General features: G+C 37.0%; 1 protein-coding gene across 4 annotated transcripts in view; it reads right to left on the bottom strand.

Annotated features, from left to right (window-relative positions):
* LOC148953991 (polypeptide N-acetylgalactosaminyltransferase 1-like) overlaps positions 1–20,463 on the bottom strand; it is a 137,000-nt gene that overhangs the window by 79,251 nt on the left and 37,286 nt on the right. For all 4 annotated transcript variants that reach the window (XM_089086878.1, XM_089086877.1, XM_089086879.1 and 1 more), the window contains exons 4-7: positions 16,647–16,821; positions 14,042–14,251; positions 9,948–10,065; positions 5,353–5,538 (exon numbers count right to left, since the gene is read on the bottom strand). In XM_089086878.1, coding sequence (XP_088943004.1) covers positions 5,353–5,538; positions 9,948–10,065; positions 14,042–14,251; positions 16,647–16,821 — 689 coding nt within the window. The remainder of the gene's footprint in view (positions 1–5,352; positions 5,539–9,947; positions 10,066–14,041; positions 14,252–16,646; positions 16,822–20,463) is intronic.

The following is a 20,463-nucleotide window of genomic DNA, read 5'->3' as shown; positions in this document are numbered from 1 at the left end:
AATCAGATAATAATGCACAGAGTGTAATGGGGAATATCAAAAGCAAAATTTGGATATTTCCGTAGGCTCTTAGTTAGTAATCAAGCAAAAAAGTAATTTTCCTCCTTGTTCAAGCCAAGAGACTGTAAGTTTCCTGTATAGGGGTTTCAGCCAAGACGATTCCACGGTAAACTTTTCGTTTCGATTCAACACCACTTTTAGGGAGTTTTGTGCTTTTTATGGTTATTACGGGTGTCCTTTACGTGTTCGTCTTTTACTGGGTTGCAGATGCCACTTCAACCATAAAAGGTCGCTTCTCTGTTGCTTCCTGTTTCTCCCCGGCAACTCAAGCCTTAGGTCCTCAAGTGACGTCATTATTTCAGTTTTTATTCAGCAAAAACTTTCGATATTTTGTTTTTTGTTTTTTGTTACGATTAGAAGGGGTTTATGAAAGTTAAACAAGTTGACATTGGTAATAGATTTATTACAAATCATCGAACATTTCGTGGTACCGAAATGTAAGTAAAGAGAAAATCAGGCCAATAGTAACCAAAATTATAGAAAAAGGAGGTTGGATAACTATTAAAATATATCAATTGAATATGATTTTTATGCTGATTCCAAATATGTAAAATTCAAAATCTACGAGATCTTAATTCAAAAGCTTCCATCAAAAAGCTACTAGCCTAAGAAAACTTAACTTGTTTCTGAAAAAAGAGAGAAAATACCCCCAAAAAGGCAAATGATATAGATAAAAATCACAGTCTCAAATTCAGCATATCAGAGAGGATACAGATGATTCAAGCTCCTATTTACCAAAATGTAGAATTGTGCATTTTTCATTCCCAGAGGAAAGATCACAGATCCTGTTTATTTGTTGTATTTTTTTTCACGGGTAATCGTGCTGAATCAATAATCCTAGACCAGTGGTCGGCAAAGTGCGGCTCTGGAGCCGCATGTGGCTCTTTGGTACCTTAAGTGTGGCTCTGGCACAAATAACCACGGAAGGTGCAATGATATTTTTAAAAAAAAAACTTGGTGAGAAAAAGTTGCATCTTATTTTGATAAATTAATTTTTTTTATTAAATTAATAGATTTTAAGAACAAAGCAAATATTTTGAAAAGAATTAGAGTTACAATTGTCTTTCAATACCATTTTGAATTGAATCAAACTTTATTAACAAAAAAAAAGAAAAAAAAACAATACACAATTTAATCACTTGACAAGTACCCGTCCAAGAAGAAACAAAGCTCCGAGGACGAACGACTACAACAATCAATATCAATAAATCTAATTAAATAGCTCAAAGAATGTATATCTACTTGTCAAGTGATTAAATTGTGTATTGTTTCTTTTTCTTTTGTTGATAAAGTTTAATTCAATTCCAAATGGTATTGAAAGACAATTGTAAATCCCTGAGCTGTCCGACATTCATCACTCTTAACTTTCTGTAGCACGTCTCTGCATCATTAAAAACTTTCACATTATTTTTCAATTATTCTCTCCACTTTATTTTGTAAAATTTGATACGTTTATAATAGCCCAAATACACAACCATATAAGATATAAGGACTAACTATTGCAGGATATAAAAGAAGTAAAATTTTATTGGGAAATAAAATTTTTCCACAAGCATCAATTGGTATTCCCACTCTACTATACACCATAAAATTAGTTTTACTCCCATTTACTGATAAAAGGATATGGCTAGTGAATATATAAAGTTGGGCCATTATACTATTAACCTTTTCTATTAAAGATTCAACAGAATGACTAGAAAAAGTAAGAGCAGTATCATCTGCAAACGAAATAAGACAAGCACCCGGCATGTAGAATCTCATCGTATCAACATAAATAAGATAAAACAGTGGATCTAGAACAGAACCCTGCGGAACACCACTTTTGATAAAATACCGCCCAGAAATAACATCAAACATAGAACATTTAAAATTTGTTCAAAAATAAATCCACAGTATATCGAATATCTAAAATTTGTTTTGGCTTTATCAATAGCAGATGACAAGTCTTGTGACATAAATGATATAGCACAAGTTTCACTTTTTGTACGATTTATGCCTCATTCAGGCCGTAAAGAAGAACTTTTATAGGATTATTACCACTAATAGGTAAGACCCGTGAGATGATATCATAAGTGCTGTAATTGAGTGTATGGATAAGCATCATATCTCCCTGGATAAAATTAAGTCGATTTCAGCAGATGGGGGCAGAAGTACGATCGGCGTAAGAAAAAGGGTTTATTGCTATTTTGAAAGAAAAAATTAATCACGAGATACTTGTTTACCACATCAAGAAGCGCTTCGTGTGCAAACATTTCTGGAAGAAATCTATAAATTTTGGGATTAATGATTAGCCTACCATTATCAACTCAATTTTAGCTAAAGCTCTAAATCATCGCCAATTCAAACAATTCTTATTTGAAATGAAGAGTGAGTACGCAGAACTTCTGCTTCATAACAAAGTACGTTGGTTATCAAGAGGGGACTTTTTGAAACGTGTCACGTCCCATTTTCCAGAACTTAATGCATTTCTCCTTGAGAGAGGCGTTCACTGTTCAAAACTAACAGACGATCAGTAGATCAAAAACTTTTCTGTCATGGTAGATGTTACATCTCACCTAAATCAGTTTAATCGTAAACTACAAGGGAAAGAAAACTCAATATCTTTGGTGTTAGAAGAACCAAAAACATTGGAAAAAAAAATATCCATTTTTGCTCAGGATTTGAAAGGAAATGTTGTTTGACTTTCCGAGCATCGCAAAGAAAATAATTCCTCTATTGGTAAACACCATTTTAAAGCAATAATTTCAAATATTAGGGAAGCATTTTTCAGTAGGTTTCAGGAACTTGAAAAAAGCAGAGAGCTTTAGCTTTTGTCAAAAATTCTCTTATTGCTACGATAACCGGGATGAAATTTACTGCTTTTGAAATTGGCATTGTTAGCCTTAAAATACAGTTGCTGGATTTAAAAAAAAACAAGCAGAATTGGCACTCTAAATTCGAACATTTTTGTGTTGAGTCGGAAATATTACCTTGCCTTAGACCTTAGATCCTCCTGTGCCCCCAGAGGCGCTTAGGGCATCCAAGAAGAGTCACCAGTCATCTCTCATTGCTGCGACCGCCCAGACATCTTCCCATCCAGGTTGGATTGAGGCATTGAGGTTTGTGAGGTCAGCCCGGTAACTGCGTCGTAGGGTATTTTTGGGGCGTCCTCTTCTTCTGGTACCACGTGGCTGCCACTGAAGGATGACCTTTGGTAGTCGAGTTTTGGACATGAGGATCACATGACCGAGGTATCTCCACTTCCTATATTTGATCACTTTGGTTACCAGGGGCTGAGATGTCTTCTGTCGTATAGTAGCGTTTGTTAATTTTTGGGACCAGTGGATATTAAGAATACGCCTTAAGCACATGTTTTCGAACGTGAGGAGTTTTTTGTCAAGTGTTTAATCTATAAACTAAGTTTCTGAACTGTTCCAAAGCGTTAAGAAGCTGTTGTTGTTGAGCAGCCTCAGCTTGGGAGAGAGTGCCATTGGCTTTAGAAAATTTGAGGCAATTTCTTTAAATAGGTATTTGCCGGACCGATTTTTAGTTTGACTTCTCGCTGACATAATCCTGAATTGTGGATGGTTCTTCCTAAGTACTTAAACTCCAAGACTTGCTCTATCGTCTGTTTATTGCCGCGTAGGTCGAGTGGAGATCCAGTGTTCGCCATACTTTTTGTTTCGTTGGTATTTATCTTAAGACCAAAAGGTTCGGCAGCGTCCCTGAGTTGGTTGAGGTAATGCTGGAGCTTTTATTTGCAAGACTCTAGGAGAATGATACCGTCAGCGATGTCACTTGTCTTCACGCAGCATTCTGTGTCTTTGTAGAAGGCTTCAATGATTATCAGGAGCTTATCAGGAATACCGTAGTATTGGAGAACCTTCCAAGCGTTTGGCCATCTACCAAGCTGAAAGCTCCCTCGAAGTCTATAAGGACCAACTACTTTTTATTATATCATTTATTTGTTTCTTCCAGCAGCATCCTAAGAGTAAAAACCAAATCGATACATGATGGGTGCGACCAGAATCAATGCTGCTTCTATTAGAGATTCTGTTTAAACCCTGGTTGGATTCTGTTAAAGAGTATAGTCGCCAAAAGTTCGCATGGCGTAGACGCGAGGCTGATACCTCTCAAGTTTTCGTACTTTGTAGAGTGGTCTTTTTAGAATATTTTGGCGAGAGTGGTTTTTGTCCAATCCTAAGGGAATTCTTACGTTCTCCAAATTCTAGAGCACAACGTGGTCCACTTAGTTATGCATGCAGCCATTGAGCATTTAATCATTTCAGCCACAATTCAGTCTTCCCCAGGGGACTTTGCAGACTTGAGCTTAAAGTTGGAAATATTTGAGAAGGAAAAATGGGATCTTAGTTCACAACAAAAGTGGTCTTTTTTGAATGCCCTGGAAAAGGAAGACATGAGCAGTTTCAACGTTTGGAATTTCAGCCTTCCTGAATTTCACGACCAGCTTGCCTTTGTCCTTTCCCTTTCCAGCTTTGTATCTATATGCAGACAATTCTTTTTCAAGCATGAACATTATCAAGAATAAACTGACAAGTCGTCTTAATGATGAGAACTTGGAATCATGTCGAAAATTCGAACAACATTATACAAACCTGACTGACTCAAACCTCACAAAGAGATGAATACATATTATTCGTATTAATAAACATTTAATAAGTATGCAATTTAGTTTTATTTAGTGTATTACTAATTTAGTGGAAAAAACTTCACTAAACAAGCAGATTTGGCTCCTAATTCCTTAAAAATTATTGTAATGTTCATATTTGGCTCTTAGGCTAATAAGTTTTCCAACCACTGTCCTAAACAATTAAATGAGGGCTCATTAGAAAAATTTTGAAAGTTTCGGCCAGAAAAATTTGCCTCGGTAAAGTGACATTTTTTGCAATTTTGTGGCACCAAACTACAATTTTCCCCAAAAGGGGCCATTCCATTTGATTGAAAATCCTGACCTAGCCAATTAATAGTATTAAAGAACTATATTTTGAGCGTCCCAGTTTCAGGGGGAGTAATACCTTTGTGATAGTCAGCGTAGTTTTACTATTTCAAACGAATAGTGTTTTCAGCAGTGTCTTAAAAGAATATATCTCAGTTGTCAATTTTTTAATCTATCTTTTAAATTTAAGTAGCGCCCAAATGACTTTCATGCCTTTAAGGAGGTTCCTGGGGGCTATAGAGCTGATGGGGTTGAGGAGCAACCCCTAGATCGGGACTAATCCCAGGCCTCTTTTCTTTCATGAATTTTCAGACTTACATTTCAAATGGAAACAAATCACATAGCTGAGACCTTACCTTTAGTTCTGGTCGATGCATATAAAATAATCTTTTATAGTCATCCATCCAAACTTCCGCCATTCTAGCTGTATTTAATCCATGCGTGTCTTTGTTTCCTGGAAAAGAATATGGATGGAATGATCGGAAAATGTGTCCCACTCTTGAACAGGGAATTGTCTCTAAGGTACCGCCACACATCCAAATCTAAAAAAGAGAAATTCTTGGGCTTTCATTTTCTTAGTCCAAAATAGTCAGGGCCAAAGCCCAAGAACAGACCTGGAACTTCTTTTAAAGTGAAAAAAATTCCTCTAGTGGGTCAACATCCGTTGATCAATTACAGTCACGTAATGATGTCTCAACCCAACGTGAGGTAGGGGAAACACGCCAAAACAGGAAAACATTTCAACACCTCCAGTAAAAAATAAAATAAAATAAATAAATTAACTGAAACCACATAGTTTAGTTGAAGACAGTCAGCTCTCATAGTTTTTTTCCGTCAATTCTCTCAACAAAAACCCAGCATGTAAAAAGCTTCAGTAAAGCGTAAATATCAGGGGTAAGCGAGGCTAGTAGAGACGAAGATAGGTTTATACAAAAGATTATTTCTAACCTTTTCGCATGTGCAGCCTCAAGTGGGCGATTGAAAACAAGTCACGGTACAGTGGCGCAGCTTTATGGGTAGTTTCACAGTTATGTAGCAGGTAGTTAATGTGTGACGAAAAAGGTGTGATTTTATAACTGCAAAGCAATTTTTTTTTTTATTTCGTATTTGAGCCTATCCGTCTTCCTCTTGTACGTTCACACCATGACCAGAAACCAAAAACATAGAATCAACGTAATGATTATGCAGGGGCGCGTTAATGCCTTATATCAATCTGCCCCCAACTTGCCGTATCAACTTTCCCAAAGTGATCACGTGTTGTTTAAACCAGCGTAACTTCAAAGCTCTAATATCTTAATTAATCAAATCTAAATTAATTTACTCACCAAAAACCACTGAATAAGGTGTCGTGGTTGTTTAGGGGTTCTGTCATACACTAGCACTGCTTTTTTCACTCAAATACAAAATAAATAAAAAATACTTTACAGTTATAAGATGACACCTTTTTCGTCTCAGTTTTAGCCGTTTGAGGACGACCTGCTTTTCGTTTGGCTCTAGACGGTTGGCCTGCAAGGACGATCTTTGGCAATATGTCATCCTTCATCCGCTGAACATGCCCTAGCAATCTCAACCTTTCTCTCATTATAGCCCTATAAAGTCAGATTGAGGCACATTTTCCGTGCAGACACTCTTTGAGATATAGTCATTCAGTGGAAAATCGAAAACAATCCGTACGCAATTTCTCTGGAAAAAATGTAGCAAATTCTCTTCCCTTTTTAGGAACGCCCACGCTTTAGAACCATAAATGAACACTGTCATAAAAGTTGCCACCAGTATTCTCTTTTCTTGGTTATCAGACATATCTTACTATACTTCCAAAAAATTTCAACTCTGAAAAAAAAAACCTGGGCATTGGCTGTTCTACTTTTAACATCTTCACTGCACCCACTATCTTTAATAACACTACCTAGGTAAGTGAAGCTGTCCACTTGATTCGTCTTCCCGTTACCCAACATCACCTTCTTACCTTCACTTATTAAGAAGAAGTGCCTTAGCGACTTAGTCTTCTTAACATTAATTTTCAAACCTATTCTTGCACCCTGAAATCACAAAGCCTCAAGAAGTTCATTCATTTTGCTATCGCATTTGGCTCAGTGTAACATACGCTTGACCTTTTCCAAGGAGATCCTTACCAAAATAGATAACCGCTTAATCAACTGTATATGCTCGTATTTTATGCGCTGAACATGTCCAACAGAAAATTAATGCAAGTTATCTTCTATCCAAAGATCCATAGTTAAATTAACTCGTCAAAGAGTTAGACATAGTAATTAAAGAGTTAACGAGCGCGAAAAAAGTTCATTACCCAGACAAATAACCACTTGATCTAATGTATATCCTTGCACTTTAAGCGCTGAACATGTCCAACAGAGAATTAATGCAAGTTGTCTTCTCTCAAAAGACCCATAGTTAAGTTAACTCCTCAAAGAGTTAGACATAGTAATTAAAGAGTAAATGAGCGCGAAAAAACTTCATTACCCAGACATATAACCACTTGTTCGAATGTATATCTTTGCACTTTAAGCGCTGAACATGTCCAACAGAGAATTAATGCAAGTTGTATTCTCTCAAAAGACCCATAGTTAAGTTAACTCGTCAAAGAGTTAGACATAGTAATTAAAGAGTTAACGAGAGCGCAAAAAGTTCATTGCCCAGACATATAACCACTTGATCGAATGTAAATCTTTGCACTTTAAGCGCTGAACATGTCCAACAGAGAATTAATGCAAGCTGTCTTCTCTCAAAAGACCCATAGTTAAATTAACTCGTCAAAGAGTTAGACATAGTAATTAAAGAGTTAATGAGCGCGAAAAAAGTTCATTACCCAGACAAATAACCACTTGATCGAATGTATATCCTTGCACTTTAAGCGCTGAACATGTCCAACAGAGAATTAATGCAAGCTGTCTTCTCTCAAAAGACCCATACTTAAGTTAACTCCTCAAAGAGTTGGACATAGTAATTAAAGAGTTAACGAGCGCGCAAAAAGTTCCTTGCCCAGAAATATCCCCAATTGTTCGAATTTATATCTGTCCACTTCAAGCGATTAACATTTCAAATATAGAATTATTTAAAGTTGTCTTCTCTAAAAAGACCCATACTTAAGTTAACTCCTCAAAGAGTTAGACATAGTAATTAAAGAGTTAACGAGCGCGCAAAAAGTTCATTGCCCAGAAAAATAACCACTTGATCTAATGTAAATCTTTCCACTTTAAGCGCTGAACATGTCCAACAGAGAATTAATGCAAGCTGTCTTCTCTCAAAAGACCCATAGTTAAGTTAACTCCTCAAAGAGTTAGACATAGTAATTAAAGAGTTAACGAGCGCGCAAAAAGTTCCTTACCCAGAAAAATAACCACTTGTTCGAATGTAAATCCTTGCACTTTAAGCGCTGAACATGTCCAATAGAGAATTAATGCAAGTTGTCTTCTCTCAAAAGACCCATAGTTAAATTAACTCCTCAAAGAGTTAGACATAGTAATTAAAGAGTAAACGAGCGCGAAAAAACTTCATTGCCCAGAAATATAACCACTTGTTCGAATGTATATCTTTCCACTTTAAGCGCTGAACATGTCCAATAGAGAATTAATGCAAGTTGTCTTCTCTCAAAAGACCCATAGTTAAATTAACTCCTCAAAGAGTTAGACATAGTAATTAAAGAGTAAATGAGCGCGAAAAAACTTCATTGCCCAGAAATATAACCACTTGTTCGAATGTAAATCTTTGCACTTTAAGCGCTGAACATGTCCAATAGAGAATTAATGCAAGTTGTCTTCTCTCAAAAGACCCATAGTTAAGTTAACTCCTCAAAGAGTTAGACATAGTAATTAAAGAGTTAACGAGCGCGCAAAAACTTCATTACCCAGAAATATAACCAATTGATCAAATGTATATCTTTCCACTTTAAGCGCTGAACATGTCCAACAGAGAATTAATGCAAGCTGTCTTCTCTCAAAAGACCCATAGTTAAGTTAACTCCTCAAAGAGTTAGACATAGTAATTAAAGAGTTAACGAGCGCGCAAAAAGTTCCTTACCCAGACATATAACCACTTGTTCGAATGTATATCCTTGCACTTTAAGCGCTGAACATGTCCAACAGAGAATTAATGCAAGCTGTCTTCTCTCAAAAGACCCATAGTTAAGTTAACTCGTCAAAGAGTTAGACATAGTAATTAAAGAGTTAACGAGCGCGCAAAAAGTTCCTTACCCAGACAAATAACCACTTGATCGAATGTAAATCCTTGCACTTTAAGCGCTGAACATGTCCAACAGAGAATTAATTCAAGCTGTCTTCTCTCAAAAGACCCATAGTTAAGTTAACTCCTCAAAGAGTTTGACATAGTAATTAAAGAGTTAACGAGCGCGCAAAAAGTTCCTTACCCAGACAAATAACCACTTGATCGAATGTATATCCTTGCACTTCAAGCGCTGAACATGTCCAACAGAGAATTAATGCAAGCTGTCTTCTCTCAAAAGACCCATAGTTAAGTTAACTCGTCAAAGAGTTAGACATAGTAATTAAAGAATTAATGAGCGCGCAAAAAGTTCTTTAACCAGACAAACAACCAGTTGATCGACTGTATGTCCTTGCATTTTGTCCACTAAACATATCCTAGAGAAAATTCAAGTTTTCTTCTCTCAAGGGTTCCAGTTAAATTAACTCGTCAACTCACTATTTACACTGTTTTCCCTCCACCTCATATACCAAGTACTGCTTACCAAATCCTTTCTCTTCTATATTCTTTTAAAAATATAATTAATCTCTCTTAAAAATATTTCCAACTATACTCTCTTACAAAAAATCTTACAAAAATCCTCCTTAGGCTTATTCCTTTCATTAACAAATCTTTTCCTTACTGAATATACAATTTGAATACTACGAAATGTGCGAGAATACTTAATATTTATAGCCGCCCAAAAGTCGATCTTTCACTCTAGCATAATACTTACTCTAAAGGACATTTCGAGGTTTTCACCACCCCAAACATCCATTCCTTCATCATAAGATCCAACTTCCCAAAAGTAATTACGATCTATTGCAAACAAGCCACCAGCCATTGTTGGACTCCTGAAAAAAAAAAAATCTAAATAAGCTATTCTACATAATCAGTAAATGTCCGTAATACTTGTAAACCACTCTGTAATCAGAGGCAACGCTATAGTGTTGCCTTCGGGGCCTTCGGGGTTGATACTACTCCTCAGAGCACGTTGATAAGAATTGCAAGTTATGCCCTGGGGGCATAAACGATTTTTTTTATGAAACTCGCACTCGCTCGATTAAATATCAGATGTTCTAGTGGCCTTTTAAGAGTCAAAAGCCATCGGAAAGCAACTAGTCCCTCCCCACCCACACCCCCATTTCCCCAGATGCATCCGATCGAAATTTTGAGAATACCATTTGGTTCAAAATAGTCAAAATCAGATAACAGAAACTTCAGGGCGACACATCCCCCCCAGAGCCCATGGGAAATTGTTGTAAGTTATGCCCTGGGGGCATACACGGTTTTTATGGAAGAGGTGGTTGTATAAACTTTGGAGGAGGATCATTTGATTGATAATTGAAAGTTGTAGTTCCCTTTTTAGAGTCAAAAGTGACCGGAGGGCAACTAGTACCTCCCCCAACACGCCTTCTTTTGCCCAAACAAATCCCATTGAAATTTCTAGATAGTCATTTTGTTCAAAATTGTCCAAATATCATATAACAATGCCTCCCGGGTTGAAACAAACCCCAGAGCCCGGGGCAAGGATTGTAAGTTATGCCCCGGGAGCATATAGGGTTTTTATAGAAGGAGTGGTTGTATAAACTCCGTCGGAGGCTTATTTGATTGGAAATTGAAGGTTCTAGTTCCCTCTTTAAGAGTCAAATGTGATCGGAGGGCAACTAGCCCCCCCCCCATTGTTATAATATAACAATGCCTATAGGGTTGACAAAATCCGGCAGAAAGGTTTGTAAGTTAAGGACCGGGTGCATGTTTGGTTTATATGGAAGGGGCAGTCATACAGTTTGATACTTTCTTTACTTTGATACTATTTTCGATACTTTGATGAAACTTTGACGTAAAGATCGAAATAAACATTGTTTTCAGCAAAGCGAAATGACGTTATGACTTTTAGATGGATTTGGCAACGTTTGTCCTACTACTGACTGTGGCGATTTCGGTTCGTTTTGGATCTCGTTTGTAGGCTTCTATTGAAATAAACTGTGATGAGATTATGAAAATAAAAAACACTTCGACTTCTTGACAGTTGACAAAAGCAGAGGAAAAAATTAGATATGAGCTAATGACTGATATGAATAGCATTCGCCAGCGTATTAGCCATGGGTAGCTAAACTTCATAAATTGAATCTGCGTTAGAACCTTTAGAGAAATTAAAAGATCTTGGTCAAATGGTCTTAATAAGACACTTAAACACAGGGAAGAAAAACAATACTCTGGTAGGACACAAAGTATAGCCTTATCGACTTTTACTTCTAAAATACGCCCAGTGGCAGTCCCCTCCCTAAGAAAATAGAAAATCGTTTCAAAAAACATTTATTTCTGGGTGGCTTAGGGATAAATTTTAAAAGAAATATACTGAGTACCATGATGACTTTCGAACAAGAGCTTGAGTATTTTATTAAAAAGAAGAGGAAGGTCCCTATGAATGTATATATACTTTAACCGGCGTTACGATTTTTAGAAAAATGGTATAGCAGCCCTAATGGCGTTTTAGGTTTTAACTTACTGAGTAAATTTGCATGGATTTACTGAGCTGCTCACACGCCAAGGCAAGGAAAACCTATTTAATACTTCAAGATATGTCCGAGGACTGGCTGGAATGCTGGATGGGGGATTTTTTGCAGTTATGAGCCAGCAACTCTTCTGATATTATTTAATAATCTAAAGGCGAGAAAAAAAAAAAAACGGTACTTATGTATTATACTAAACACAGTTGAGAAGCTTGCTGAATGTAAGATCTGAGAAAACCGGTTTCATAGCCATAAGGACAAATAACGGGTGACAGAGTGCATTCCAATTGTATAATTTGGGCTATATATTTGCACATTAGGGGGGAGGGGTGGTAAGGTTAGTTTACTCTACCCACACCCCTAATGTGCAAATATATAGCTCAAATTATATTTTTATATAAACTAAGAATTATATTTTCATCATGTTTTGGTACATTTCATTATGATTAAACTAACTTCACTTCTTGAGTGTGTTTGGTATAATACAGAAGACCAAAAAACTTACGCTTTTAATGTATGTATAGGGATCCCCCCTCCCTGAAAATGAGAAAGGTACTTCTAATTTTCACGTTTTTGCTTGACCTTCAGGTTCTTTAAAGGAGATGTGATGGTAGCCCTGCTGATGCTTGAACTACGGTTTAAGGATATTATATAGACTGAAGCCTGGAACACATATCACTTACAAAGGTAGCTTTCTTGGTGCAATCAAGATGTTTTCCCTATAGCAACCAGTTAAACACTGTAAAAAAACAGGTAATAAAACTTTGACTTAGAATAAAAACTGACCTAGTGAGTGACGTGTATTTAGCACTTGAACAAATTTTGAATTACCAACTGAGCCACCCGCAAGCTTGAGGCCAAAAGAATGAAGTGCTGAACAGAAGTGGCAATTTCCACGTTAAATACAGCCGTTCTTGAATAATATGGGTGTATTTTACGCCATCTTCCAGCCTAGAAATTTTTTTCCGCTCATTTTAAGCATTTTTCACGCTAAATTATGGAAATTGAGGCGTTTGACGTAATAAAACTAAACATTTGTAATATTAGGTTTTATGAGAATACTTGTTATTAATTTTATAGGTCATCCAATGTCACTGAGCATGTTTATTTTATATCTTACCCTAACAGATTTTCTTCTTTAAGCGTACACACCTGCTAATCAAAAATGTTTACCAAAAAACGCTTCTCTGAGAAATGGCCAGCTTATTCATCAAATACATAGGCTCTTAAAACGTTGAAAAAAAAATGTTAAGTCCACCTGGCCGTTTACTTATAGTTCCAATCATGTTTACTACATGCACGAATGCTTTAAGTGCATCAAATCACAAATTGACTGACTCAGAACAAAAACGGGACTTCCTCTGGAATAAGGAGACTTGACTATATTGGCACTACAAAGTCTACAAACATAAGCACATCAGTAGCTAATGGTAAAAAAAAGAAAAAAATTTTTTTCGTTAAAAGCCACATTCTGAAAAGCCAATGCGTTTTATAAGCTTGTTCTGTTGTGGGTAGTAGGAACAATAAACTATCTGAAGCCGCTATATGTTTATACTATCGAATTGAAAAGTTTCAAATGGAGCTAACGATTTGATCGTGATATATTAGCAAAAAAGGCCTCATTTTGAACATGGATTGCGCAGGAATAAACCCAAAACGTACAATAAGTTCTCGAACGCTAATTCCAGCAAAAACAAAAGCTTTAAATCAGTTTTGGGCGACCATCCCGTAAAAAGATATGTTTTTAGAATAACAAATTCAATCTCTCCAGTTCAAGTACAGCAAAGCTAAAATACAAAGACTCTGGTGCAGGAAATAGAGAAAGTCCTCAGAAGAACCAAAAGTAGCACACATTTTTCATTTGGAATATTGCACAATGAATATAACCAAATCAAGATTTAGCTCGTTACAGTTCATTCCCCCCCCCCCCCTTTCCCACAAATGTTTTAGCAAATAATTAGTTGTGTTTTCTTTAAGTCGGAATCGGGTAACGATTTTCATCCTTTCTTGTTATTCCAAACTCTCGTGTCCCTCGGCGACTGCATTTCAAAATCAATATTATAAACTGGTCTAAAAACAGCAAGAAGTGTGGTACCCAAATAGCGAAACCAATGAAAAGCATAATCTACAACATAACGTATCACAAGTACCAAAGTGCAGCTCATTATGAATATAACCCAACAGGCTATATTCATACATAGCCTGTAATGTATTAAATCGTCAGCCAGTGTGCTAATCCCGTATACAATAAATTACAAGTACCCTAATCGAGCATATCTTTAGAGAATTTTTGGAATGACAAGACAGGTCATACCTAGTTGGTCCCACAGGACTTCCTCTCCTTTTCTTTTCCCTTTCTGGGACATGTATCCAAGTGAAATGTCCGCTCCATGTAAATCCCCCTATTTCAAAGAATTCTCCATTTGAGCTAAAATACTGAAGAGTCTTGTCATCAATAACGTCTATGATAGGAACCAATACTGCTGTTCTGCTTTCTTTTATTCTTGCCAAAAGAGGCTCTAACCTGAAACAGAGATTTGTAAACTGTTTGTAACTAAGGTCACTGATGGAAGGCAAGGGAGGGGGAATGAGGGCCCGGGTTGCTTAAAAAAGTCGTGAAATGAAAGACGAAAAAAGGAAAGAAGGAAAGAAAGGAGAAACATCTAGGCACTTCAACAAAGATAACACGAGATTTCCTAAAAAAAAAAAAAATAGAAAATAAATAGAAAAAAAAAGCAATTTAAATTAAGCATTATAAAAATATATTAAATGCAGATTCGAAATTTCATGGTATTTTTCAATTAATCGAATTGTACAAAGTGGGTTCAAAACCAGCATCAAATCCTGATCAACAAATCCGAAATGGGCAATAAAATTTATACGGCTTAAATATTCCATTTATTTCGGATGCCATTATATTTACCATTATATTTATTGTTGCTTTAGATTTCTTGCAAGATGTAGGAGACAATATGCAGAAGAGGGAAGGGTACCTGCCGCAAGCGTCGTGCGTAACCACCGGTTTTAAGTTACCTTTAAATTACGGGAAATAGGTGAGCGGGTACCGACATCTCCCCTCTTCCTTGTATTGTGTCACAATTGGCAATGAATAAAAAAGATATGCGGAATCTTTGTTGCATGTACTAAATCCAACAAAAGGTTTCACTTCACATGCTGTAGACCTTTCCGAACTAAAGAACAAAACACATAACTATGTCCTCTATGCAGACACATACCTAACACATACACATGACACATACACATACCTCTCCAAAAGCTAACACACAAGTATTTGTCCAATAAGAGTCATAGCTACTCCCTTGCTGTTTACCCAAATACTTGAAAAACTATAGGTCTCCCGTTCACCTACAAGTCGAGGGGACTTGTTAGTCATGTGTCAATCCTAAAAAACGGTAGTCCTTATGAGACTCTAAGCGGGAAAGCCTATTAGGCTTAGGTCACTTGTTCGCCAGTGAGTCCAAACATATTTTCAATCCCCTGTCTTGGATATAAGTCCAGTGGAAATTTTTGTCATGAGTAAAATCAAGAATCTCGATTATCCTTTAGTTCTCTCACCGTTTAACTTTAGTTCTGCCCCAGAATGGATGGATGATAGACTATCTATCTACAAGTGAAAATGACATCGTTTGTATACAATCCTCAAAAGGCTTATACCAGATTTGCCTCTCACTCAGACTATCTGTATTGGCCTTTTTAAACAAATTGTCATGGCAACTAGATTTTAATTCAAGTTAACCACAAGTTAACCCCACTTGTGAAGTTGTAGCTGAGGTAATTGAGGCTAAAAAAACGCACACCAGCAATAGCTTATCTGCCACGGACTTGCCTTCATCCGGACTGTTTCGGACCCCTGACATCTCTAAGTGCGTCACCTGTGACACACCAGCTGGGGAAATTTCCTCCTTGGTATGTTAGTCTAGTAAAAGATGGCACCAAAGTACGTGTGCTGCAGTAGATGTAGATCTAGTACTGGTCCTCCATAAGCTGTCCGGTCGGTACTTTTCGCTCACATGTACTGCCTATTATCAAGGTCCCTGTCACTTAACTGAACAGTTAAACAAAAGTACCCAAAGCTTGCCTGATAAAGTTAATTAATCCATATTCCATGAGAACAAATCAAAAAGCTATCAGTCTGCTGGGTTCATCTTCGGGAATTTGCAGAAACACTGTAATTATAGATTGTCTCCACCTAAATTTCTCCACAGACTTATATAAGGGAAAATGCAACAACGACCAGTGTGTATTGGTACTCAAAGAACCTAAGCGAAAGTTCACTAATAGTCTCTGCTTTGAGAATGAATGTCCAAAAGTACATCAGTCGGCTAAACGTTGCCCATATGCAACGGAAATCTACCCAATGCAGTCAAAAGACGGGAATCAGAAACAAGATATCAGAACAGCAGATCTTTTACTGAAGATAACCCCCCTAATGCAGCTGAAACTTATACCTCCGAACGAGAACAACAACATATACCCAATAGATTTCCCTCTCTCCTTCACAGATCATGGCTATCAGCACCCCCAAAAAGACGGTAAATAAGACCACACGAGCCCGTATCAGGTACTTGACCAGCTCTTCGGCCAGCACGCCAAATTATTGCTCCCCACTTTCCATCAAGAAGCAGATTTTCCTAGCTCATCGAGTCACAAGTCTAATTCGACCCATCCTTGATTTCCGCTGGAACACCCCACCACCCTTAAATCAAGGTTTATTTGATAAACAACTCCTACAACTAAATTATTTAGGGTCAAATTTGATGCCTCAAAACTGCATTTTTAGTCCAGTCTTTTTTTTTCGCGAAGTCATTATGATTCAGCTTAACAGATTTTCTTCTGCATGGTATCATAATTACTTTTCCACCTCTATCCATTTATTTCATTGCAAATGGGATACAAACCATCCTTGCGTTACTTCACAATGAGAATCCAAGAATATTATGACATCGCCAGTTGCAGCCTTCGCCCCCTCCAGTCGAGCTCGTATTAAGCCATGTCTTTCTTTCAGCCTCACCAGCCGTACCTTATCAGGTAGATGACTAGCAACGTAGTAATCAAGCTTGCCTTTTAAGTTCTCTACAAAAGAAAAATATAATTTGATTGAACAAAAATAATTTCAGCAGGGCTATTTTTATTTGATCATAAAATTAAAAAAAATAATAGACAAAAAACAAATTAAAAAATTAAGGTAGTTAGACGGGGAAGGAGTGGAGATATGCACTTCAAAACACAATTCTGTGACCTAATTTGTGCGGTAGATCATTTATCAAAAATAGATTATCCTGGTTAAGCTTGAATTTTGACTGAATACAAAACATAATTTATTTATTCATTCACTTATTGATAAACCTGTTGTATAGTGAGTACTCCAAACAACAGAAAAGAGAGCAAACAAAATAGAGAAGAGATTAAGAAAACAAAAAGTGATGCACATAACGAAAACAAATAATACAGACGAAAAAGAAACCACATATCAAATAAACACAATCGCACTTTAATAAACAGCAAATAATAACAAATTCATGAAGTACCAAAAAGGATACCAGAGATGATTCGCTACTTTGTTATGCTAATCTCCCGTTAATTATATCTATATATTTTAAAAAATCACTGCACTAGAAGAGAACCTAATTCATGACCAGCTACTTTTTTTGTCATATTTTTTATTTTTCCACAACCCGAGGTTGTGGAAGTTGTAACTATTTTATGAAAAAGAAAAACAACAAAGGCGTTTTTGAATGATCTGATTTTGTTGGGATTTTTCGAAATGGGACAATATACAATATATGGAAGAGGCTTACTACAGTGTAACAGTTAGATGCAGAAATATCACCGTTAACATGCTCAATAAGAAGCGACCTCGTGTGCCATAGGGAGTAACCAATAGGAAGGTCCAAATATGCTATGTGATCGGCAGACTGAACTGATGAGTATCCAAGTTCTATTAGCTGGGGTGATGAAAACCTCCAACTCAAGTGAATATTTTCGGAATGTTTCAAGTCATACAGAAGCTTCACACTGATGTATTGGTTTTGAAGGATACCAAAACATTCTATGATCCACTGAAACGTACGATTGAGATTCAGAATATCATCCACGCAATATATTAATGACAGATGGATGGATTCCAATATCAAGAAATTAGGGCATTCGTCGTCAGCCTCCAAAACATAGTTGTTGAATAAATCAGCTGAGGAAACTGCACCTTGTTGGGCACATTTTAAGAGGGATATGGGTTTTCCCAAGAATGTCCATCTGGCGGAAGTTTTAGGCCAATGTTTGACCGTGAATACATGTCTCTGAGTGCCCGAATGATATCCAGGTTGAAGTCGCACTTCAAGAGACTGAAACATTCCAGAGTGCATAAAACACACATCTAACCTTGTGACCAGCGAGGATTGAGCTTTCGGCCTCTGGCTCAGCGTCAACAACAGCATATTCAACAACAATAAGTGCATCGACACAACCAGTTGTTTGTTTGAAGCCAAACTGGCGTGGAGGTGTGAAAGAAATTGCTTTCAGCTCATCCCGAACAAAAAGCTAAAAAATTGACTGAGAGTGGCTGTAATGATGATAGATCGAACAGAGGTACACTAAGTGCTCAGCCTTTCCCTTCTTAGGAATCGAAGCAAGGTCTCCAATAAAAATGTTGAAGACACAGCGAATTGTGAGATCACCATATGCATCAAAATGTGAGATGTCGAATAAGAAGAGGGCTGTCATTCTTTGATTGTATGGCTACAAAGCGACCAAATCCGTTGATAGACTTCCGTTTCAACTTCTTGATCACTTTTTCAATTGCTCAAGCTGACAAAGCATAATGCGTTTCGGAGAATGTATGCAATTTCATGTCAAAGTATGCAGAAGGTATACAATTTGAAGGTATACAATTAGACCCAAACTATATGTTCGATATGATTTTTGGATATAAGTGAAGTCAGAACTCTTTCAAACCACTTTCAACCAATCGTTACGTATACCCTTGATACAGATAGTTGACATAGATACCTGCGAATGAAGTGCAGTTAATTAAAATTATCGGCCACTACACATGACAATTGGAAGCAGCACTTAACTTCATCTTGACACAAATTTAATTTCTCACATGACAAAGCAAAAAGACGCTGAGAGTCATCACTGAGAAAATCAGTAGGTAAGAATAGATTTATAGAAACACATTCTCAAAAAATGAAAACTCGCTTCAAATGGACCAGAGCGAAGTGAAGAACACAAAAATTTCCTAAGCCTCCTGACGGCCTGCTTCTGCTCTTTCACTGTTGAGTAGGTGTGCAATAGGTAAACTAATACAACTACTACTACTAATAACTCACTGCACCACCAAGGGGACTGAGGCCAACAGAGCTGCGAACGTTCCTCCTTCAACCCACACTTCACTCTGTTTCTTTTACCACAAAATACCGATTTCTTTTAATACCGATTTTTCTCAGCCGGGCATACCCTTATTGTAGTTGTATTTAGTTTGTAAAAAAAAGAACCTGAACCTGAACCTGACCACTTCCCATCCCATTTGGAGACGACCTATTTTTTGTTTCGCCCCAAATGGAAGGACAAGAAGCAAAATATTTGGCAATCTGTTATAGTTCATCCGTGAAACATGTCCTCACCATCTCAACCTTAATTTCACTATAACCATAGAAAGTGGAATCGAATGACATTTTCAGTAAATCTTTTTCTTCGACATGCGGTCAGTCAAACAGGTACCTAAAACTATCTTCAGACGATTCCTCTAGAAAACATTTAACCAGTCTTCCTCTGAATTTCAAAGCACCCCAGTTTCAAAGACATACTTAACCACTATCTTTATCATAGTTTCCAATATTCTAATCTTGGTTTGCATATTTACCCTCCTATTCTTCCAAAGTTTTTTCAACTGTGTAGGTCCTAGGCCAAGATCCTAGACTACTCGTTTTTTCATCTTCTCTGTATCCACCAGCTTTATTAATAATACTGACCATGTAAGTGAAGCTATCGACTTGATTGATCCTCATTTGATCCAGCGTCATCTCTTAATATAAATCTATTGCTAGTCTAAGCGACGTCGTCCCCTTAACACGTGTTTACAAGCCTATTCCTGCATCCTGAAGTCTCAAGGCTTCTTAAAATTCGTTCATTTTGCTAACATTTTTACCCAGTAACTGAAGTAAATTTACACTATTCTTAGTAATAAAATTCTCTTAAACAAAAATTACACTATACTTCTCATGTTGGTTATTTAGCCTTGCAAATTTATTTACAGAAGTGTCGTTTATACTCCAAAGTAGAAATCGTACTACCATACTCATGGATTCAATGCCTTTCTGTATTTGGGGCAACCAATTCTGCAGGAAGTATGACCACACTCTTTGTTGGCAGACGTTTTGAGGTGTCAACAATATTATTGATCAGCAATCTATTCAAAAACGATGTGGCTGATATACATGTATGTCCTAGCGACCACCAGATGGTTTGTGACCAAGAGTTGTCATAAAAGTGGTCTACAATCTAAAATGTTATTCCGCCTGTTGGCGTAGTAGGTGTAAGCTGCCAATAGGAAGGTAGCTGAGATTATTACCTAAATGAGAATAGCTATAAGGCATAATTACTGGCTAACACCTGTGGCCTAAAACTATTAGGAAATCTCGGGATTGAGTTCAATCCCAATAGTTAATGCCACTTGAATTTTTTTTTTTAAGAAACTGAAAACTAATCTTGCCTGAG

Source organism: Artemia sp. Qi Xiang Cuo, chromosome 3 (genome assembly GCF_049724085.1).
Source record: "Artemia sp. Qi Xiang Cuo chromosome 3, ASM4972408v1, whole genome shotgun sequence".
Classification (NCBI taxonomy): domain Eukaryota; kingdom Metazoa; phylum Arthropoda; class Branchiopoda; order Anostraca; family Artemiidae; genus Artemia; species Artemia sp. Qi Xiang Cuo.
Note: the sequence above shows the minus strand (reverse complement) of the source record. Positions and strands in the feature narration are given on the sequence as shown.